The sequence below is a fragment of the Gallus gallus genome, chromosome 3 (assembly GCF_016699485.2).
Source record: "Gallus gallus isolate bGalGal1 chromosome 3, bGalGal1.mat.broiler.GRCg7b, whole genome shotgun sequence".
NCBI classification, from domain to species: Eukaryota; Metazoa; Chordata; class Aves; order Galliformes; family Phasianidae; genus Gallus; species Gallus gallus.
Window position 1 is genome coordinate 82,429,367 of NC_052534.1, and position 24,117 is coordinate 82,453,483.

The 24,117-nt window shown below is 43.7% G+C and overlaps 1 protein-coding gene across 10 annotated transcripts in view; it reads right to left on the reverse strand.

The window, feature by feature from the left end:
• Positions 1 to 17,805, reverse strand: part of FAM135A (family with sequence similarity 135 member A) — an 80,037-nt gene extending 62,232 nt beyond the window's left edge. For 2 of the 10 annotated variants that reach the window (XM_015284799.4, XM_015284798.4), the window contains exons 1-2: positions 17,653 to 17,805; positions 272 to 392 (exon numbers count right to left, since the gene is read on the reverse strand). In XM_015284799.4, coding sequence (XP_015140285.2) covers positions 272 to 348 — 77 coding nt within the window. In that variant the 5' untranslated portion in view covers positions 349 to 392; positions 17,653 to 17,805. Of the gene's footprint in view, positions 1 to 271; positions 393 to 1,093; positions 5,244 to 10,065; positions 13,869 to 16,153; positions 16,309 to 16,734; positions 17,304 to 17,327; positions 17,558 to 17,652 lie in introns of those variants that run through there. The other 8 variants (XM_040697805.2, XM_046939213.1, XM_015284801.4 and 5 more) reach the window with 8 other exon arrangements.
• Positions 17,806 to 24,117: the final 6,312 nt, after the last annotated feature.

Here is a 24,117-nt window from a genome sequence, read left to right on the forward strand (position 1 = left end):
GGTAAAAGCCCGGGTAAGGATATCATCTACTGTCTAAAAGAACAGAACTTCCTTCTTGTCCAATCAGACAATAAACTTACAGCTTTAGCTTTCAGTCAAATTACTCAAACATTTCAAATCCTGACAAGTATATACCTTTCCAATAAAGAATATATAACTTTCAAATCACTATAAAACAGTCAGTAACACGTGACGCAACTCTACATGACATTATGGACATTCCAACATCAGCCATACACCACAGTGAAGCGTGAAAGAACGCACTACCTACCCTCTTTGAAACAAATCCACATTGAAGAATTTGTGGAGCTCCACGGAGAATTCTACCATAGCCTGAACTTCACTCATGTTTATGAGGATGAAGATGTCAAAACTTGTCAGCACCTTAGTTACTGAAAACAAACAGAAAACAATTGTTTAAAAACATATGCACAGGACGGTATCTAGCTGGTCCTTATAAAGTGAAAATGCTATTATACACAGCTTTGTAGTTTCTTTAAATATACATTTCCTGTGCTAAACATGAACACTGGATATGCCAAATCCTGCCCAAAGTAATTTGTATCTTTGCTGTGGCGGAATCAAATATTATCAAAGAAGTATCACAATATGATTAGCATAACACAGCCCTGGAACTTACTGATAGTTATGTACTGCAGCTCTGCTCTGGTAATTGGCTGGAGAGAAGAAAAAATACTGCCACAAAGGAGACAAAGAGCATGATCTCCTTCCAGCCCTTGCTGAAGCAGAACGACCAAGCAAGTAGCACTACCTCGAGTCTGACATGGGGACAGGGATAGCTGAATTACAATGTGGTCAAACAGAAGCTCTAAGGCCTGACAGGAGCTGTAGGACTCTTAAGGGGAAGACTGAAGAGGAGAGGTAAGAGTTAAGGTGGGCAACATGCCCGTTCTCAGCCAATCTTTCTTAGTAGCAAAGCATTAATTCTCATTGTCCTTTTTGCAGCCACAGACTGGCACCATACTGCTAATTTACAACTGCCTGCTGATACTTAAATTAAAATCCTACAGACTTTGATGAATTCTGCTGTTTTTCCTTCAACAATAGCAAGTGGATTAATAAAACAGACTACCTTTTCTGCAAACATCTGCCTTCGATCTTCCCAGTTCCTGCAAGCACTGCCAGGTTTGAGAAATAAACAAACGAAAACCAAACTGGGCAATCCTTCACGCACATTAGTCCTCCTTCTGGCTCAAATGCAGAAGCATTTGACGTGGTCTGAGCTTGAATAGGTTATGGCATTTCTCTGTTTCTGTTATACAGGTTTAAACAAGCAGGTGGGAGCTTGCAAAGCAGCAGGTGGTACTACTGAGACTGAAAACAGAGTAGCTGGCAAAGAAAAGTCAGCCAAAGCAGAACAGTCACTTGAAAGCAAGTTACCTTAGGGGGCTACCTACCTAACCAAATTATCTTGGCCTCTGACACATGATAAGATTTACCTTTCTGTACTTTCTCTAGAGGAGCTGGAAAGTTTCAAGCACCGTAGCACAGGGTTAGATTTTTAACAATAAACAAGTGAATTCTAACCTTGGTTTAACAACCTGTTCAAGGACTCTGCATGCACTTTACTAAGAACAAAGAAACAGTACCAGTACTACTGATGTAGCAGGCAATAGGGAAAGAGGAATTTTGCTTCTGAAGCTGAGTTGTAACAGTAGGAAGAACTCATATCAAGAACCCAGCATGTAGATTTGAGCTGCCCTGCCGGCAGGCTGCATGCAGCCCAACACAGCTGGCAATGTGGCTGGGCCGTGCCCCACACCCCCTGCCCTGGGTATATCTGCAGCTCCATTTTCGGTCGACATGAACACGTTACCTGCCAATTTTCAAATGGAGTGCATAGAGCTGCAATCAGACATTCTACTCAAAAATCTGACCACGTCCCTTTACTTTTATAAGCCCAATCTCGCAAGAGAAAAACACTTCTCCCTTCACAGTCACACCTTATTCATGGCATCACTTTTTGGCAGTACATACATTTGTTAACAGCCATTGCTGAGGATGATGTAAAGGAGGAGTAAAATTTCATCAAAAATCTCAAGAGCTCACTAAGACTTACAACCACAGCCATCAAATCGGTCTGATGCTTTAGTTTCACAAAAGCAGGGCCACATTTCCCACTAGCTCTATGTTTTTGTTGCTCTCTTTTATTTTAATAAAAAATATTAAAGATTAAAATAAGCTTTGTTACTTATATGAAGTAACTTCATTATGTATCTTGTGAGAGCTGTTTTGAAAGTAATGCCTTTTATCTTATGATGCTGGCCCATGAAGCCAGAGGTGGATGCTGGTGGTACGGCAGTAGAGGCTGAACCTTCCTGCCAATATTCCATTCCATGCTGTTGCTGTGTGACAGGTGGCAGCAGAGGGGCAGTCTGACAACATGGCATCTGGCATGGACGCGTGCATGAAGGAAAGGTGTGTCACTGAATTCCTTCATGTGCAAAAACTGGCACCCGGTGACATTTACTGATGCTTGCTGAATGCTGATGAAGACCAAACAGTGGATGTGAGCACAGTGAGGCAATGGGTGGGGCATTTCAGCAGTGGCAACAGTGGATCATCTCCAATGGCACAGATGCAGGCTCCTGTTCATTGCTGTTGAAAATGCATAGCTAACAGTGGTGACTATGTTGAAAAATAGCGTTCTGTAGCTGAGCTTTTGCTTTACCAAACAGCGTTATTGTGCTCTTTGTATCAGTTGCAGTTTCTGTGGAAATAAATAGGAGGTATTACTTTCGGAGCACACTTCGTATATGTGGTCCAAGACAATTCCTGTCCACACAGTGTGGACCAGGCAAGCCGAAAGGTTAGACACGCATGAACTATATGACACAATTAACACATCTTGTTTAAAAATCCTGTGTTGTAATGCACATTTAGATCAAAGGGTTTTGAACAGATTTGCTGAATGATGCCTAAAGTCTGTCTGCAGTGCAAGGATGATAACTGATAACCTAGACTACACTGCAACAATTTCTTCTTCCACTGCTTTGGCTACAGGATTGAGATGTCCTCAATGGCCTTCAAAGCCAGAATCAGGAAGCTGTGCTGTTTCTCAGACACACTAATTCTCCGGGGTTGCCATACCACGTTACCGTGCGTGCCTCACCTACCACAGTCTTCTGCAAATGGAACCTGAGCTGTCACTGAGCTGATCCTGGAACTGCTGTGACCCTGAGCAACAATCCCAGGGGGCAGTGTACGTAACACGTGATGAAACTGTATGATACCTCAGAAAGGACCTCACTTAAAAATGCTCAAAAATTAAAAAAGAGAAATGGCTCGAGAGGACAAAGGATGCCACAGGGTTGTGTGAGCCAGCCTGCATTTTGACAAAACAGACTACATTTCCATGGGATGAAGACATCACGTCATCACATGCCTCAGATTCCCCAGCACTAATGGCACTAGCCTTAGTCCCCGAACAGCTTGGCTCCCTCTAAGAGGGAAAACTGCTTCTGCAGGAGTTGCTAGCCAAGCAGTCACTCCCAAATGATTCAGGGGTTGTCACCAGGCAGGAAACTCTGAACAGACCAGAACAAGCCCAGTCAGACAAATTCAAAGGTCCACTTTATGAAGGAGTTAACACCAAGAAGTGCTCACTAGCTTTCTCATCACTGCCGAAGGGTCTGTCCAGCAAACCTGTAACGTTTCTGCTCTAACATAGCTCTGGCTGGGGCCACTCTCTCCCTCCTCTGTTGAACCAGCTCAGCATCCCCAACCAGCTCACTAAAGACTGCTTGGGCAGGCACCACTGCAGACTGAACGCAGGGCCAAGCAACATCACGGCACCACATGTTTCAAAGCAATAGCAAAGTACTTGCCTAACTACCAACCATATTTGGGAAAGTGGCATCCTTGCCTTGTTCCAGTATCAATTGCTAAACCAACAAGAACTACTCGGCCACAGTTCACAAAAATGTGCAGCAGAAAGCAATACTGCATGTCACTGCAAGCATCTGGGACTGCAGGCTCCCAGCTGACCTCTGAGGATGGTTTTTTTTTGCTGAGCACCAGCTTGTCCCATGAGCTCTTTAATCAGGGTGAAGGGGAGCGTTCACTGTCCTGTCTCGACAGAAACCCCATCGTGACTTTCTGTCAGTCTTTCATAACAGTGCAAAGGAAAACAGAGTTCTTTGAACTGTAACTGCTGCGTAACATTTTCTGATATAAACATTTTAAAGGGGAAACTCAAACTCGGAGAAGCTGTCTTTAACTTTTGCTTGCTAATCACAAAAAATCCAACTTAAGAAGTTAAAACCTGCATAGAGGCATTTCTTTGTACATTCTATTTAAATTTTCAGCTAACTTTGCATTAATGTCAATAACGTTAAATGTCCACAACTCGTTTCAATACTTAATGAGTTGATTGGTGCATTTTAAAGCATATAATTAGCATTCAGAAACCGAGGTATTGAACTGAATGCTGTCCTGCCTGCTTGCAAGAAAGAAGAATCCTTCATCAAGAACAACCACATTAGGAACGATCGAGGTGAATGCAGCATATAAACAGTATCAGAGGAAGTGATAACAAACAGGAGCATCCTAATACACAGGGTTAGAGCAATCCAAGGGTTTCACATTTCTTGGTGGCTACTTAGAACTCATGAACAATCAAAACAGCATAGTAAAACCCAATAGTATTAAAGCATTGAGACTGAAAATCTCCAGTAGTCACTTGATCCAATACCGAGGACTAAAGCTTCCCAATCCTGAGGGTTTCATTATACAGATCTTTTCTTAAGGAGAAAATTTCCTATTTATCCTTGCCAGTCCATGCTGCCCCACACTAGCTCATCACTTCTTCAATTATTCAAACTCATCTTCTCTGGGGCAACAGTACAAAATGGATCAAAGAAATATCATCAGGTTGTAGAAGTCCGCCAAAAAAGTGGTTTTTCATTGTTTTTTTTTTTTTTTTTAATTAATCATTTTAGTGATACTTCATAGCAGCTACATCAGAGCACCTATGAGCGCAACGAAAAGACAGATGGAGGTATGCAGAAACCTCCTAAAGCAGCTTTGTTCTCCGTGAAATGCTTGTCAAACAATGCCATTAATCTGCTTCTTGGACTGGGAGCTGCAAGACAAAGCTAAGAAATAAAACCACAGTACATCCAAAAAATATCTTACCTCTACAGGTAAATACTCCATTTTAGTACAGTAATTAACCAGTCTTCCAGTTCTTCACTATTGCTGTCAAAAGCATACTGCTTGAACTAGAAAACAAATCAAAACAAGAATGTTTTACTAAGTGCAATCTCTCTGGAGCTTTTCAGTACTTCTGTTCTTTATTCTCTTTTCCTTTGTCCTCATATAGCAAATTCTCTCCAGCAAACACACATACGTACCTTCCACCACCACTCTCCCATTTGCCCTCACCTCCTACATCACAATTTTCAGCTTTCTGCAAGTGCAGCAGTCTGACACCTACTTTTCCAAAATGAAGCCAAAAAATAAAATGCTTCTTGAAGCTGGTGCCCTGGCAAAGCTGATGTTACCACACTTGGTCAAACCACCTCTGTGAGTGCTGAGGAAATTTACTATCAAGCTCCTGAAGGGCTCCACGCACCCCAGGTGCTGCCACAGCCCACACAGTCTCCAGAGACAATCCCAGATCACCACCAGCAGCGTAGCAAGGAGGCAGGAGGAGATTCTGGCCCGAGTTGCCAAACACATCTCACGTCCCCATGCAGTCCCACGTGGTTACATAGAGGAGACAACCTTCAGTAACAGGTCAGATGAAACGTTCCTGCTAAACCCTGGGTCTCTTCTGCTCAGGAGACAAAGATAGTCTGGCTAAAATTCAGGAGACAGGCCCTAAGAACATACTTCCCTAGAGCAAACTCCCCACTCCATCTGATATCCTTTAGATTTTAGACACAAAAAGAATGCTTATTTATGCTTTCCTGGAGGAACTCTGTGTCCCTTCTGTATGAATTTCAGAGAAACACAAAACCTATTGCAGCTTGTGCAGGCAAGCTGTGAAACTAAACTGTTTTTTGCTTTAGCTTCAGAGAAAATAGAGAAACTGGAGCATAAACAATAAATTACCCGGATTTTTTTTAAATAGAAAATGCTTTTGCTTGTCATGTGTAACAACATCTTCGACACCACAAATTATCTTTAATGCCCTGGTAAAATTCCAATACCGTAACATTGCATCAAAATGACACTGACTTTTATTATGTTTATTTAACTGCACAATACAGACTGTGCCATACTTTGTTGTTTGGGTTACTTTTTAAAGGATGAAGCTCTTTTAAGGAAGAGAGTGAGGAGAAAACCCTCAGAGTAGGTAAGACTATTCTAGCCTTAAATTGAGTTTTTTATACTCAGTAGAAGTCAAAAGCAAAAGTACAGAATCCTACAAATGAAAGTATAACAAAGTGCTTATTTTCCTCTAGTTCTCTCCTAGCCTTCATCACTCTTCAGGTAATGTTTTCCTCTGAGTTCCTGCAGGAGCTCTGTACATCTCTCTGCCTGACCTTTTTCTCCCTTTATACTCAGAGATCCAGTATCTGCCAACACAAACTCCACCACCATCTATCTCTGTGCCGATGACTCACAGATCTGTCCTCCCCACCTGAGAACTGTCTTCAGTTCCAATTTTAGCTGTTTCTTGGACGCAGTCTTCAGCTAAAACTCATTGTGGCTGAAACAGAGATCTTACTCTGACCTGCACAGCTATTCCCAATGCTTACTTTCAGAGCGTGCACGATAGCACGAGTTCATTGTAAACCTAAATAGTATTTTTTCATTTACTCTTCTCATAGATTTGACAAGACTATGCACAGGAGCTGTCAAATAGTACTGTACGTGATCAGAAATGAGTTTCATCTATCTAGATGGCCAAAACATATCCAAGCTAATATCCGCCCTCGTTATAATTATGGTTAAGCTGAAAAGTGTAATTCACTGCATGTTTTAGTTCAGCACGGTGCTGCAAAGAGCCAGCCTTTTATTTTGATCATTTCACCTCTCCTTCTGCATTTCAGGCTCTCCAGGGAGAGCCCAGACCTCTGCATCAAGCAGAACTCACTTGTCTGCTTTTAAAATCCCCTTGGACCTGAGCAGCACCCAGCATCTCAGTGTCCTGGCTGATGACCAGAGCTCCTCAGCACTACGAACAGAGCCCAGTCCTCCATAATTAAAAAGGTGAGAGAGGTACATAAGAAATGCTAATTGAGTTTTGGGTTGCATAAACATCACGTTGTAAAACAAGGAAAAAAACACCAACATAATGTTAAGTAGAGGTATCTAGGATACCTTATTCAAATTAACTCAATATTAAAAAGACAAAAGAACTACTACTCAGAAAGAACCAACAGAATAGACTGCTTTATATGAGGATTTGTTATTTGAATGATTATACCGTTTTTAAATCTGCACAGTCCTCCATACCTGAATATAAATATCTCCTCTCACTTGAATATAGTTAAACAATGACTGACTATTATAGGCTGAGGGCAAAACCCAACAACAACAGTCTTCCTCCTGTAGGTTCTCTGAGGCTGTACCACTTTGCAGACAGCCATTACATGGCTCAATTCACCTTTTCTAACAAAGCTGGTGCAGAACAATTATGACACTTCCATGGACTAGATAAATAACCTCCATTCAAATTTTCCCATATTACTCTTTAAATTTAGAACCAATAACTGGCCCGCTGTGCAGGACACTGATAAAAACAACACACTCACTACTTTGAGCTGACAACTTGATTATTCCTACCGAGCATGGAAGTCATCAATATGTTGCACTTACTTCTCTTCTTCTGCCTTGTTAGTAGATCACGTGTGCGATGTAATAATTCATCTCCAACACTTATTAGGCTTATTCCCTTTTACCTTAGTATTGCACTTTGTCTGCCTGACAAACGACATGGTATTTCTAAGCTTCCTCATTAAAAAGTTTAACACGAAAACTTCTGTGAGCAGCAGAGTAACAAGCTGCTTTCCTGCAGATGCATTCCTTTCCCTCCACTATGATAACCCTCTATCTGGCCATGACACCTTGACCAAGCAGAAGATCACACATCCTGCAGGTACTACAGACCTATCTATATCGAGTGCAACGGGCCAGCTGCTGCAAAACGGACCATACAGCAGCTGACTTCTGTATTTTTCCTCCCAGATAGGGCATTCACTGCAGTGCCTGCCCTGTTCAGCTGCCAGTGTACACTATACATCATCCTTGAGAGACTTTCTCCTCTTTCACATTTGGTGGAATTGAGCAACGGTTTCCAACTGCAGTTCATAAAGAAAGAGGAAACAGAACACGAACAAACCAAACTGAATGCTTTATTTGCCTTTTACAAGGACTTCTCCTAAAAATATAAAACACATTTGAAAAGTTATGATTAAAAGGGTAAGAAATAACTGGCAGAAATGTGACTGCCATCAAGACCCAGTGAAATGCAGCACCTCCATGACAAAATTGGCAGCTCAGGATGGGTGCTCCATCTAAACCAGCCCTTTGGTCCCAGCCAGCAGCCAAGTGAGAAAAATGATGCAACTGTTACCACATTCGTGCACTAAGAGCCAAGTAGAGTGGACTTCTTCTGTTCATCATTTCCACTTAATAAAACCAACCTATTTTTTCCTAACAATATATTCAGAAGAACAAGATGGGACAAAAAGAAAAATTAAGTGCTTTCTCCAAATATTTAATTAAAAGTCTCCTTGAACTTTACATCAGAAGCACATAATGATCCTACAATAAACTAAACAACAATAAATTTGCAAACTGTACTATTTTGGCTTAAATAGCAAACTAGATATAACAATATATACAATATATAAAAATATATAACAATATATTCACCTGCTAATAGTCTTAAGAATTTAGGAAAGATGCACTATGTAGGAATTAACACACTGAGAAAGGGGAGCTTGATAAAATATTTTGATTCTACTCAATTGAAGAAGTTCTTCATAAAGGGTATGGTAAGGATTTCCTTCAGTGTACTTAAAAAATACTTCCTTTTCCTACTCATAAAGCACGAAAATCAACACTTTTTTGAATTCCATGTGCCAGGCAATGCAGTGAAATGAAAAATAGGTCTCATGTGTACAAATGAATTTGGCGTTAAAATGTCTGCAATGACTGCTGCTGTCATTACTCTGCCATATTTTATGAATCAGAATAATGCTCGAGTCACTTATTGCAACTTCCTTCCCAGCACAAGCAAATTTATTGTTAAAAAAATAGATCTCTGATTTTAAGAGAAATAAAGAAGAAATCTAACGGTACATGCTCAGTGAATTATTTCTTAAGTAGCAATTCTGTAAATAAAACAGAGTACCCTTTACTGAGTTAAGTCATTGCTCCAATACCTGCTACGAGGTCACGGTTTGACAAGACAGTAAATACAGTTTAGATTTGACAGGTTGATTTTTACTGGAAGGCTTCATGCCAAATAGTTACCGTCTTTCCTCCCACAGTAGGCATTAAGTCAGCACAAATGATATATTGTGTACTCTTATTAACTTGAGAAACGTGATAGTTTGCCTGCCTGATCAAAGTTACTGTACATAATCTGACAGTAAATCTGATCCAGGATCAGTGGCCACAAAGCCACATCCTTGGTAGCTCCTGCACGAACACCATCTGTGGTGACAGGCTGGATGTGCCAAGATGGAAGAACAGGCGCTTTGCTCGGACCTTTCAGCAGACAGAAATTATTTCATTGACAGATGGGGGTACTGCATCAGAACCTCGTTTATTTTTTAACACATAATGTTAATAACCTAACACAAAGTCAGCTGACTTGGAGCTGACTTTAGAGGAATATATCTATAAAAACGTAAACTCTGATATTAATTTTTCTGTTACAGTTTGGCTTCCAGTTTCCCACCATTTTAGCAAAACTAATCGAGGCAAGCATTATTACACATAAATTTAAGTTAAAAGATTGCTTCTTTGATATTAAATGCAAAAAAACCAACCATTATAATTCTGAACATATAAAGCACTGTTTTCATCTTCTCGAAATCTGCTCACTGCCTTTACTCAATACCGATTAGAGAAATGTCATACCTTCTTATTTTGACCTTTGTTCATGATTTTTACCAAAGATTCTTCAAAGACCCTCCCTGCAACTGTTTTGATACACAAAACATGCATTAGCCTTACATTCAAATCTATTTTCTTTTAGTATAATGCAATTTAGGTCTGGCTATATGATACAAATATAAAGTTGAAGGACAGCTAAATGGACTGTCACTGGGAGCACTGACCTCACAAAGCTCACATTGTCATGGGAAAAGTACCCCAGAACACGCGTTAAAACTATTTATACACCCAGTTTTCTGACATACATTGAGGCAACCTCCATGTCAGTTTAGTGTAATTATTGCTGCTTGTTTGTCTTAATAGCGACCTGGTAAGGAAGAACCCTACTGATCCCTGTAACCTCAGATGGCATCTCCAGCAACTTATCCCCTGTTCAATTCCAAATCTAAGAGCACCAACTTGGAGCACATCTAACCTTTGTAAGTCTATATTATCACTCTTTTCTACCACTGCAGCCCGGAGTAAACCAGATCATACCCAACAGAAATAGAAGTCAGAAAAGCAAAGAAGAATCAAATTAAATAAGATCACTCCTTGCTCTCTTTTATTTGCTTTATAAGAGAAAGATCTGTTCATAGTTAGGCCAATATTAACACCTAACCCTGAAGAAATGAGCAGGAACTCAGCAAGAATTCAAGCCATCTCTTCCCATGAAATTACACCAGAACACCAGCAGCAGCTTGACAAGCTCCCATCCCAGGTGCTCATTTCTATCTTCACAGTATCTCACTCCCACAACATACTGCCCGTGGGACAGCATTTTAAAATGAATTAGTTACCATTTTAGAATCATCTATTTTTGCAGAGCTCCATCAGATCACTTCCTTATCCTGTTTCAAAGCACAGCTCCACAAATAGCTCTCACCACCCCTGATGGGGAAGGGATGGGGAGCTGCAGCAGGGAGACAGCAGCCCCTCAGAGCTCCCTTCTCTTCACATCAAAAGGAGCCAAGCAAAGACGCTTAAACGGCAGCAATTGTAGAACAATTTTCCCTTCTCACAGTCATTTTAGAGGTAAAAAGCCCTCCACTCCTTCCTTACAATAACTAAGCAAGTTGGAAGCAGAAAAGAGCCAATGTAAGTACTCCTCCTACCCAGAAAGGATATAGCCTCAAGAGGCCAATCATAACCCTAAGTCCGACTTCTCCTGGGATGTCCCAACCCCTCCTCCACAGGCTTGCGTTTCAAGGAAAGAAACAACAACCTGTGAATCCTCCAGAGGGGCAGATGGGGGATATTCCTCTCCTGAAGGAAGCACAAAGGGCTGGGAAGCGTGAGGAGCTTCAAGTGCGCCTCTCTTTGGGCAGGCTGAGAGCCATGCTCTGCTTAAAGGATTACTGACTGGTGGTACTGACAGCCTCAGATGACAGCACACCTTTAGTTGAAGAAGGGCTTTTCCCCTTCGTGTCACAGATGCAGAGCGCGAGGCCTGCCATGGCGTCCACAGCACTCAGGCCTCACTCTGCCCCTCACAGCGCCGGCACTGTCCTGCCACCACGGTGCCAAAGGAAGTTACACGCCGAGTCCCTTTTAAATACATGAATACAGCAACCCTATCGAGTTTTGCTTTTGCTTATTCCACAGCTTAATAGCTTGACGCCCCTCGTCCCTCCCCACATGCCACCTTCCTGACAGAATAACGCTGACTCTGATGAGCTGTGAGGAGAACTGACACAAACGCAAAATGGCACTGCTGTGCTAGGGAGCAACGTGTTCAAAATAACACCAACTTAATGATCACCTTCAGCACCTTCAATGGGGAGACGTGAAGGGTTACATCAAAACAAAGCAGTAAACCGATTTTGGAATCAGCCTGAACCGTGACAGCAATTACAAGGCATTGCCTTGTAAACAATTTTTGGTAATGTTGAACAGTGTTTGTTTATCCTTTTTTTCCCTACAATTTACTTGTCATATTCAGTCAGAAATTTACGCACTAGCATTTTTAATCATTGAATTCCTTATATGCCCCTTTCAAATATGCAGCAGTTGGAACAAGGAAAAACAGCTATTAAATATAACACGACACAGAGAAAAGAAGCCCAACTACCAGGAGCCAAGTTACCAAAGGTTTTCCCTACTCTGTGGATGCACGGATGATTAGTTTTCAAACAGACCCTTGTCACTGCATTTGAGAGGGACAAACTCAAAGCTGATCATCCTGACTCCAGACTTATCTTCCCATCTAAACTCCACCAGCTTTCATAGACCTCACAAGTCAAAAGACAGGTACATACCTGTCCGAACTTCTTGTCACCAGCCAACAGTCAAAACAAGTAATTTGCAGCCTGAGCTGACATTCAAATTACTATCACAGTACCACAATGTCCTTTCCACAGAAGGGATCATATCTGAAAAGCATGTAAAATTAGTGCCAGGTTAAATCCAATGGCACCAAGTTTCTGCCTGAGTGACGAGGGCTTTCAGTAGGAAAAGCCCAGCCAGACATGACTGCGTAAGGCTGGAGGTGCAGGTCCCAGCTTCCTCTTTTAGGTCTAGTATTGACCTCGGCTATTGTAAGGCTTTCTCTCTTTGCCATTTTACACGAAAAGTGGCAAATGCAGATTTTCTATTACCTACGCCCCATTGTTGTGGCACCTCAAATAGCCGCGCTACTGCAGCATATTTTGAACCAACTTATTTCACTGAGCTGAGGGATTTACGGTCAGAGGTACATAAAATCCCAGGCTCTGGAATCATCTGATCATTGATTTAATCTTAGGTTGCCTAGAAAATTTAAAAAAGAAAAAGCTTTTACGGAAAGCTAGATGGGCCACAGACAGATAGGCAGGCTAGATTTAAATGACTAGATATACAAATACCTTTACTAATATAAGACACAACTCTAATCCACAATAGTCAGTTGCAATTTTTTAACCAGGAAATCTACAAACATTACGCAGAAAAATCAAGTGGCAACTGAACTGACAGCCTGGGAAGAAGGCATTTGCTACAAAAAGCACTTCTTAAACCTGCAGGAGAGCAAGTAGTACTACATATCTTCCATGAGTTTTAATAGAAAGAAGATAAAAGATACACTGTGAGTCATTCTGATATCAAAACTTCAAATCCTTAAAGGGATACTTGCTTTACTAACTTCAGAAAATCATCTGAAGCAAAAAGAGAGTTCAACTTATTTTATAACCAGAAAGTAGGGTTAGTTGATCTAGTTTGACATCCTGTATACAATAGGTAACAAATGACCAACGCCGTGATCAGTAAAACATCAGAGTGACAAATTCGTTAAGTTAAAAGAAGTGAACAAGGCTGCGACTGTAAGTAAGCAGAGCTGAATCAGAAAAACAAGAAATTAAAGGTAAGGCTTCCTGTACAACTGACAAATGCTGAGCATTTTTTCTTAAATCTAAGAATTTGAGTGAGGAGAGGGTGTTGGTGATCTATAAATGAGATTTAGCAAACTAGGGGGTTTATATATAGAAATAGATGTGTCTGAATATACATACATAAAATTATATAATGTTAGTTAACAAATGTGTAACTTTTCATTTTAAAAATATAAACATGCAAAAGATTGTTTTTAATTTTCCTGATATAAGTCATGCAACTTAGGAAGGAAGAAATTCTGCATTTATTTTTAGTAAGAAATACTGATAAGGGAGACTTCATGTTTTGCTTCCAACAAAGGACCGTCATTCTGAGCACTGAAAATGCCCCCAAATCCAAAAGCGCTAAAGAGAACCCACGAATAGAACTGAAGCCATTTCAGTCTGTTGTCACACTTTCAACCTTTGTTCTGCTTATACGCTGAACTCTTGGAGGCTTCGCTCTGCTCCTTATTCCTCCGCCTGTTCTTTCCAAGAATAGTGCTGTCACAGATTTCCTGCTTGAAGTAAACACAGTTCGCTCACCTAACTTTTCCCTGACCTCAAACTACAGCAAACTATTTCCTCCCTTTCAGATTTTCTTCTTGTATACCCTTTGTTGTACACTCGTGTTACCACAAACGTTCCACGTATTGTTCTCTGAGGAAGACAATTTGTAAGACAGACTTCTACAAATACCAACTACGCGTCGTTACCAACATACCACAGCTTTCACTAGAAACAAATGCATAAATATTTAACTGCTGCGTTCATACTTCTACAATGACAGAGCTTTCCATGCACAATGCTTTGAGATATATTCCGTGAATGAGCGTCATCACAATGTGCTTAGTAAAAGGCTACAATGAGCCAAAATCAACAAATACTTAAAAGCACGTGCCTGGTGACACTGAAAGCATAAGGCACATGAATGCTCTGTGTGGCTTTGCTGCAGAAATGGCATCTACTCGGAAGCAGTACGATTGGAGAAAGTTTCATAGGGAAAAGAAAAAGCAGCTTTGAGTGCATTTGACCGATGAGATACAGTCTGTTGCTCCTCCTGATTTAAACCAGCAAGATGCAAAATCTTGAAGGCTCCTATATCCCGCATGTAACACATTCCAACACACTTTTCATTAAGAGATCACATTTTCAAAGGAAAAATGAACCCTATGAATTTAATTCATAATTAAATGAGTGTTGTGTTCATAGTTTAACCAGAAAAGAGATGGAACGTGCTTGCATTCCCCTTGAACACTTTGGCTACGTGCTTTCTGTGCCAACAGCCTGTCAGAGGTACCTGACATACAGCAGCAGGCTCGCAGAATAAATACCCATTGCGAACAATTACTGGTCAATACACAGATGCTACTTCTCTCCCCTGTCATGAAAGCAATGGAAAGCACTCGTGAGATTGTATTTTTCCATCAGGAGGAAAGTGGGAGGGAGGAAATCCCACACAATGCAAATGCAACACTTCAACCCTGGTTAACTACAGAGTGTATCCTACCAAGGCTGCCCTTCTGTGGCTGGGGACCAGCAGGTGCAAAAGGACAAAAAGGCTGCAGGACAGAATACACAAAGGAGAGGATGAATCATTTAACAAGCAAGAATGAGAAGCGCCAGCTTCTATCAATAACAACGTCAAATATTGAAACAGAGTCAACAGTAGTAAGAACCCCTAACAATTTATTATAATTCTCACATTAAGATCCACTTTTGTTAACAGCTTAACTTTCACATGTATTCAGGACAGCACCCATAGACAAAGGCACCAGCACTCAGCATTACACCTATGAACATTTAGGTACCTGTCTCCCAGCCTGGCACAGACATTTAACCTCTCTTCAAGAACATGAAACAGTACTACGAGAATCAGAGCTGTGACAGGGCTCCCACGTCTCTCTACCTGCAGTAGTTGAAGACGTTGCCATTCACATCAATCCGCTTCACCTCCCTGCCAGCATTTGCTTTCCTCGCTGTGCCCACCCATAGCCAACACTGTCAAAGAGGAGCTTGCACCACACTACAGAAACATCCTGTTACAGTGTATTAACAACATCATAAACCACAACAATCAAGTCCAGCAGAGGCTCAGCCTTGCTTGATGGGCTGGCAACGATGACAGTAAATCCAGCAGCATGAATTTGGATTTTCACCCCTCTTTTCTGCTTGGGAGCTATGTTCACTATTCTGCGTGGTATAAAATGCAAGAGACAGTCCTAGAGACAAGATCTGGAACAAAACTACTGTGCTTATCTGCATGGGGGCTTTGGTGGGTTCGGAACAGACACTGAGGCTTATTTCTTCTGCAGCCCGAACAGAATACAAGATGTTATCGTTGGGCTTTTGCTGAACTCAGAACTAAATTCTACAGCAGTGGAATTAGATTCAATCAACAAACGTACCGGGTTGTCTGGCACGATCCTCAGAATCAGTTTTGAGAGCTGGGTTGCTGCATTCACTTGACTACTACTGATTACACACCAAACCCTACCCAGGCCACTCATACTTACTATAGCTTAAAGTGAAGATAACAAATCACTTTTACTAATACAGTATTTTCGCATATTGCTGTGAATGACCAGTTTTTATAGGGCTGTACGCCACATCAAGCAAATTTAAACCATGCCAAAGAACGAGCTCTAATATAATCTTTACTGATTACTGAAGGAGAGCTGATGAATCGACCTATGCTACTTAGAGGGGGAAGAATGAGAGGCACCCACCAAAGCATGGGCTCAGAGCTGCAGCCGATCCGTGACGTGTCAGATGCAGGTACTCACACTGCGACTGCCAGGGTCAAAGAAACAGAGCGAGGTGACGATTCTGTTTCATTCAGTTTGAGTAGATAGAAAAATCCAACTACAGCCTGGCTCACTACCTGCAAAACAGCGTTTTCAGTGTCAACGGGCAAAGAACTGTTGAACGGAACAATACAAACTACGCTGAAACACTTAATTTGCTCTTCCACAAACCAACATCCTGAAAAAGCTATAACGTTCCAGCAGAGCTCAGCTTTCCTTTAGCAAGGGCCAAGCACTTCTTCCCCACCATCAAAACGCTCCGTAAGACATTCAGGGGATTGAAATGTAATGCAGAGCAGTACAGAGCAGCGTGGATCGTGCCAGCAGCATTTGCTACTGATCAGCCCAATAAACAAAAAGCAGAATTTTTGCTTGCCTTACCCACACGTAACTCAGCAATAAGGCAGCTGCGCTTCTTAAAGCAAACCCTGGTAAAGCATAAAGGCCACTTTCACCCTGTCACCTGGTAAAACCAGAAGGCTTAAAACAGAAAGTTCGCTTACTTTTCAATCAGACAAATCCACTGCAAGGAGCAAAGGCCCTGAACACCTCTGTAGCCACAGCATTCGTGTGACTGTAAATCCCGCAAACTGTATCTTCAAATCGCCTATGTTATGCAACTTCCAAGCGGCACGCTTGTAACCTATAAGCATGCAATAAGGCGTTCACGCAAGTCCTACGGAAAACGTTAAAAACCTCTCGGAATAGAGCAGAGCTGCCCTGGAGCACCCGCTGCCCGCGCAGGTTCTGCCGCCAGCGCTGCGCTGTGCGTACGGCGGGGCCGTGCCGGGGTGGCGGTGGGGTTCTGGTGGGGCTTTTGCGGGGTCATTCCCCCTCCCGGCCCGGCTGCTCCCAGGGCCGCTGAGCAGCCCGGACCGACGGGGCCGCACCAGGAAACACCCGGCAGCTGCTCCCAGCGCTCGGCCGCCAACTTTCCGCACTACACGAAGACATTAAAAAAAAAATAAATAAAAACTATCGTTCCAGCTCCCGGCAGACAGACAGCAGCGTTTCCCAGAGCGGGCGCGGCGAGCCCGGCCGGGCGGCCGCCGCTCGGGCACTTCACCGAGGGAACGAGGTGGAAATTATTCCTGACCTATTTTCGGAGCGATAAACAATCGGCGGCGGCGGAGCGCTGCCCGGGCACCGAAACTTCCCGGCCGCGGGGCGAGGCGGGCCCACCGCCCCCCTACCGACAGGGGCCGGGCCGGAGCAGCGCCGCGGGGGCCGGGAGGGTCGCCGCACAAACAAGTCCCCCTCCCGCCATGCCCTCGGCGGGCGCGGGGCTGCCGTTCGGCCGCAGCCCGGCGGAAGGGGTCGGAAGGCGGAGCGGGGAGGGGGGGGGGGGGGGACGACGCGCCTCGCTCCCGCCGTCCCCGGCCCGCCGCCCCGCGCCCCCCTCGCCGCCGTCCCGCACCGACCTGGGACAGAAAGGAGCGGCCGCCGCCGCCCGCCGCTCAGCCGTCGCCTCCTCGCCCGCGCTTCCCACTCGCAGCGCAGTCCAGGCCGCGGCAGCAGCGGGGTGGCGTAGCGCGGGCATCCGCCGCCAGCGCCCGCTGCTCCCGGAGCGGCCCGCGCCGCCGGCGCTGGGCGGGGAGGGGGGGCCGCCGGGAGACTGCCGCGCGCCGCTTCCTGCCGCCCGGCGCCGAGGGACGGCGGGTGCCGGAGGGTCGCGGTGCCGCAGCCTCGCGGCCGCCTCTGCAGGAACGATCTCGCGGCTAGGCGGAGGTAGAAGCCGCCGGCGGCGGAGCCCTCGGCCGCCGCATCCCCGGCTCCCCGCCGGGCTATCCGCGCCGCCTCCGGCTCCGAGGAGTCGCTCCCGCGGCGCTGCTGGCAGCCGGAGCCCCGCCGCCGCGCCCGGCTCGGGCTCTTGCTCCCCCTGCCGCCCCGCCGGGCCGCGGCTCGGGCTCCTCCCGCGACTCCGCGGGGCCGGGCCGGGGCGGAGGGGAGCGGCCGGCAGCCGGCGGTTCGCGGGCGGGCCCTCAACCTCCCGCGGGCCCGATCTCGGCCGTCGGAGCTCGATTCCCCCGGGAACCCCTCCGCGGGACCGCGGGCACGGAACTGCGGGGGGCGGGGAGGGCTCCCTGCCATGGGCACCGTCTGCCGGGGCTCGGGTACTCCGGGGCAGGGGGTGGGCGGGGGGCGGCTGAGGGGCCGCTGAGGTGCGGGACGCGAGCTGGCGGTGGTTGATTGAAGCCCTGTTCGGGCAACGTTCTTGTAAGGTTTCTGGCAGTGTATCAGAGCAGAATACAAGTAAATGGGCTGTGATGAAGCCGCTTGTCTTAATGCAGAGGGGGAGAGATGCCGCGTACTTCAGTCTCCCATGGACAAGTGCAGTGTGCAGCCTGAGAAGCAGTTGTTTTCAGTAGTTCTCCGAACCGAAGCGATCGGCTGTCTGAGAAGAAAACTCATTTTCTTCTTTGCCTTCTGTTTGCCTTCCCCTGGAGAGGATAAATAAATAAATAAACAAACAAAGAAACTTGAATGTGAAGAAAACTTTCATCTTAGCTTCAAGATAGTTGTTCAGAACCCAAGGTGGCCTCCCCTCTGAAAGTTAGACCTGCACCTGTTTTGCAGAAGTCTGTTAGGAGAGTGACAAAGCAGGCTGTCAGCAGTAGGTTTGCTTATGGTATTCCTTTGACTGTGGAGCGCCTTTCAGCCTCTGGCCGGTCAGGTGGGCCTATTCATCTTTGCATACGGTTCTTTCATTAATACCTCTATCGATTAATTCAGCGTCCAAAAATGCTAGCAGAAGGTAGCAAAGCAGGCAGCCTGGTGGTGCTGGGCACAGAAGGACAGAGGGACGGGATGTGATTGCAGTGCAGTGCTGAGGCTTTGCAAGGAGTCCTCCTGAGTTCCCAGCACCTGCTTGTTGCTTTACAGTCTGATTGGGGTTGTTCTCATCACTGCACACAGAACCTTGCTCACTGCAAGCTGAACCCGTGGCTGTCTGGAAATTTAATTCTCATAAAAGAAATCTCAGCTGATGGGAAATGATTTAAATTAAGTTTGCATCTGATTTATTGGGGCATCTGCGTGTCTCAAAGCTTTCTACAAAGGCAGTTTCTAAAGCATTGGTACTGATCCTTGAACTCGAAAGCACACAAATGCCATTTTGCTTATTTAGCAGTTACTGTTTTGGGATAGGCTCGAATAACTGCTTTGCAATTTTGCGGAGTTGGCCTTGAAGTACCAAACCAATCCTCAGCCTGTCTGTGCACGGCTGACCAAAGGAGCCACCAGCCTGAGGCACAGCACTGACTTATTTGTCTCATAAGTATGGCATTTTTATACGAAAAGGTGCTCAGTGCCAGGTAGTGTCTGTGGCTCTCGAGCCAAGTTCTGTGGGAGGTGTTCTGGTTTCTGAGCAGTCCAAGGTCAGGCTGACAGTTTGGATTTGTTTCATGTATTTGCACAGATATATACTTATCTGGCTCAGTACTACTGCTTTTTTTTTTTTTTTTTTAATATATCTTTCTTGAAATTTCTGCTATAAGGAAAATGTATCTAGCTGGCTTCTTTCCTATCAAGTGGAGGACACATTTCTTGGCAACTATCTTTTTCCCTGATAAAAGCAGAAAGCTGGCAGCTTGCTCCCATAAGTGACAGAGCTCCCATTAGAGAAATCTGATGTACTGCTGTTCCCTCACCAAAATCCACTGGTGAAGATCTATCACAGATCAGCCCAACTCCTGACCACATCCTTCCTTTGTATGTGACAATGAGTACTGTCGTAAGGATGGGGTCTCCTGGTCTCCCACGTGGCTTTGTAACATCTCCCTGCTTGCTTACATAAAGAAGGATACTCTGACAGTTCTTCCAAATTAAGAGAACCTTCTGGAATAGCAGCTCTCTGAGACTGGAACCCAAAATTGCCTGTATTCCAGGAGATTTTTAAAGTACAGGTGCTACAAAATGAGTACCCTATTCAAGACTAGATACACTGTTAAGCATTACAATTTAGAGACGTGCATCTGAAAGTTATGGATTATCCTCAATAACTAGCATAGAGACGTCTAGAAGTAATTCATTGCTTAGGTACAATGCAGGAGACCTTAGTGGATCACTCCTGTTGTTTTCATAGAATCATGGGATGGCTTGGGTTGGAAGTGACCTTGAAGATCGCCTTGTTCCAACGCCTGGCCTTGGGCTGGTTGCTGACCACTAAATCAGGCATCAGATCAGGCTGCCCAGGGCCCCATACAGCCTGGCCATGAATAGCTCCAGGGATGGGACATCCACAGCTTCTCTGGGTATTTTATTCCATAGAAACAGTTTTTTTCCATGGTAAATTAATAAACTAGATGCTAAACTTATCTCTGAGCATTTTCACTTAACCAAAACCTCATTAAAAGAGGAGTTCCTGAATTATGAGCATGAGTGTATGGCTTGGTGCGGCACTCACACTGCTCTGTATCTCAAGCTAGCATCAAGCTCAGGCAGTGCGTGACCAAACTGGGAACTGAAATGCTGTCTAACGCCAGCAGCTGAACTGAGAAACAGGACTGAACCAAGATGCAATGCTGCACAAAAGCAACTGTGCTGCTTCCCGTTTCAGAGCTGGTTTGACCAGTGAGAACTCAGGCGTCTGCAGTGCTCTGATGTGTCATATAGCAAGCATGTGGTGGGAACAGAATGATGCAGTAAAAGGCAAGTGAGGCAGAATGGAGCTTTGTAAGCCTTGGAAGAATGCGTGAAGTTTGGAGAAGGCAAAACAATGCTTTCACTGTCTGTATTTGTACTGAAATTCAAGATCAAGTGAGCTTTTGCCCTTCTGCTTCACTCTTCTGCTCGAGTGGTGGGTGTATCAGGAGCCCATTCAAGAGGCTGGAGGAAAATAACGAGTCAGACAGAAAACTATGAGTGGACAAAGAGAAAGGTTGAATCTCAGTAAAATAAACAAAAGTAATAAATTCAACGTAGAGTGGGATGATAAAGATTGACAGATTTTGAGTTGACTTCATATTGCATGGCTGGTTCATGTATTGTGTCTAGGACTTAAAATTGGGTAGGTCTGAGTGGGGGAACAATTCCTGTTCAGAATCAGAGAAGCAGCTGTTGATTGTACTTCTTTGCTGTCAAAATACAGCAAAATTGCAGAGTGAGCTTTCAACTGCTCCGTGAAAATGAATTTCTAGACAACTGCCAGATTTGGCTGCGTTCCCCAAACCCAGATACAGGATGCACAGCACTAACTATATTCACATTCAGATAACAGAACTGTGGGAAACATCCTCTGTAATGGCTTTAATCATAAGAAAACATAGAAACTAATTACATCTTGAGAACATTCTGATAACTCTGTGTTGAAAATAGTGAATGGGAATGTATGAATCTATGTACTGCAAAGGATTCCAGAGTTCTTATTGGAACACAGAATAGCAAAATCACAATTAAACTATCGTGCTACTAAAATAGAAAGCATTACAATTGAGATGTCATTTTTTTACTTAGAAGAATTTGATGAGTACAGTCTAAAATTAGATTTTAAACTTTATTACATAATAAATGTTTACAATATATATAGGATTCACAGAAGATTGGTTACAAGCTACTTTTTAACAGTTGTTGTTTCCTCATATGGCAAATAATGAGATTTTTTTTTTTTTTATGTCAATTTGGCTGAAGAATCATGTAAATAGAAAGTAGTGATGTAAAAATATGGCTACAGAGTTTAAAGGATCAACCTCCACTTATCAGCAGAGGCTCTCAAAATGCTGCTCCAAACAGGGAGAGGGAGCTCAGTGCTGTAGTTAGCTTCGCCTTGCATGCTGAAGGAATATAAGGAATTTGCTTTTTTAGTGCAGAGTGCAAACAGTGATATAGGGAACCCTTCAAACCACTGCTATTGCCATTGGTTTCAGGGGGAGCGACCATAATTCAAGTTTAGATGTACTGAGCCAAAATAAGGGACCTTCAGGAGGTGCTCAGCACAGGTTTAATGGAATGAACACAGATTAGTTGTTGGAAATATAAAATAAAGATCGGAACAGAATTAACTCACAGAGATTGATTAATAAGAAGCTGAAGGTGTAGAGTTGGTAGTACATTTGAAAGGGAAAATAGAAGGAGAGAAACCACAAGAAGACAGCAATGTGAGACTCACAGGAAATAAAGATTTATAACGAAACGTTAATTATCTTTCAGAAACAAAGACAGGAAGAAATATAATCCATAGGGTGTAGGAATGAAATAGCTGCAGTCAGGTAGAAATCTCAGGGTAGAGATTCTGCAGAGAAAACTGTATTTCTTTTTGCTTTTATTTACAAGGGTAATATTTCGAGGAAGAACTCCAGGAGTCCCAACTATTCATTGGTAAGGCATAGCAGTGTATGTTATGTTAGTGCTCATCAAGTGAAAACCAATGAGGGAAGGAGATGTAAAGAAAGCAAAACAAACTGTGAGTCTCTTAGCCAGTTTAAGAGAGTAGGATTTGCTTCCAAAAGTCTAGTGCTGAGAGACTACAGGAGATATAATTGCATTGTCATTGCTATTCAGAAAATTAAGGTGTATCAAACCTAAATACCTAATTCAGTAGTTAATAACCACACTTTCATCTAGGAATTTCATTTTTTGTCCTTTTGATAGAGCAGCAAAATGGGAATGAATTCATGTTCCATGGCAACAACAGTGCTTTCAGAGCAAGTTGAACAGTGGTACGACCATAAGTACCCTACTTTCAGGCTGTTGCTAGTCTCTTCCTCAGAGTTTCTGAAAACAAGTTTCTGCAGGTCGTTCTCTGACTGTGTCACCAGCAGGACCTGGTGCTCATGCCTCTGGTCCCACAGGGAAATGTCCCCGCTGGGTTAGTGGCACCTGCGGCCAGATTCTGCTGGCAACAACCATCACTAATCCTGTGGTCAGGTCATGTGGTAAATTGCTTCTGCATTGGAGCCTTCTGGCTTGGCTGTTGGAAGGATGTTCCGCAGCCTAACAGATCCCACCTTAACATGGAGTATTTCATCATGTTCAAGTCACGTTTTGCTTTTTCCTAGGCTTCACTTAGCAGTGGCTAAGTGGGCAGTGGCCCATTATCCTTTTCAGGATATGACGAATATTTATGTTCCCACTGGACATCACTTTTTATCATCGTGTTGAGCTGCACAAGTTGAGGACTACCATTTCTTCCCACCTGGTAACTTGATTGTTTTAAAATTCTTCGTAATTAGTCTGTATTATTCATATGGAACAAAACATTGCATTTGAGGTATAGACCCACTGGTGCCAGATGGAGGGAGACCACTGTATGTACTGATGGGTCAATCTAAGTGTACAAGTCATGTGCCCCCCAGCTTTTTATTTGCTTTTCTGCAATATCAAATGAGTGCTTCATGAATCCATTACCACCTCCAAGATATCCTGGAGTATTTTCTCTCTGCTGTATTTGCTTGCATTTTTCTAAGCTTAGTGTTAGTTTATTTTTGCCAGCCGTATACCTAATTTATCTGGATCATTTCTGTGCTTTCTCAGTGCCAATTGCTTTTCTTAATTTAGCTATCATTACTAAATTTAATTAATGGATTGCTTGGTTTTGCTTCTGAAATACTACTGAAAATTCAGACCAAATATAAAAACAACAGTTTAAATATCCAGCTAGATGCTTTTCACCAACTGTGCTTTTCTCAGTTCTGTATTATGCCCAGAGAAGCTGTGGATGCCCACCCCTGGAGGTGCTCAAGGTTGGGTTGAATGGAGCCCTGGGCAGCTGAGCTGGCGGGGGCAGCCCTGCTGACAGCAGGCATTGGAACTGGATGATCTTCAAAGTCCCCTCCAACCTAAGCCGTTCTATGATTCTATGTTGCTGCTTATCAGTTTTTGCCTACACTGTATCTTTCCCAGATTTCTATCTGATTACGTAATATGAGATTTGTTCATACTTTATGAGT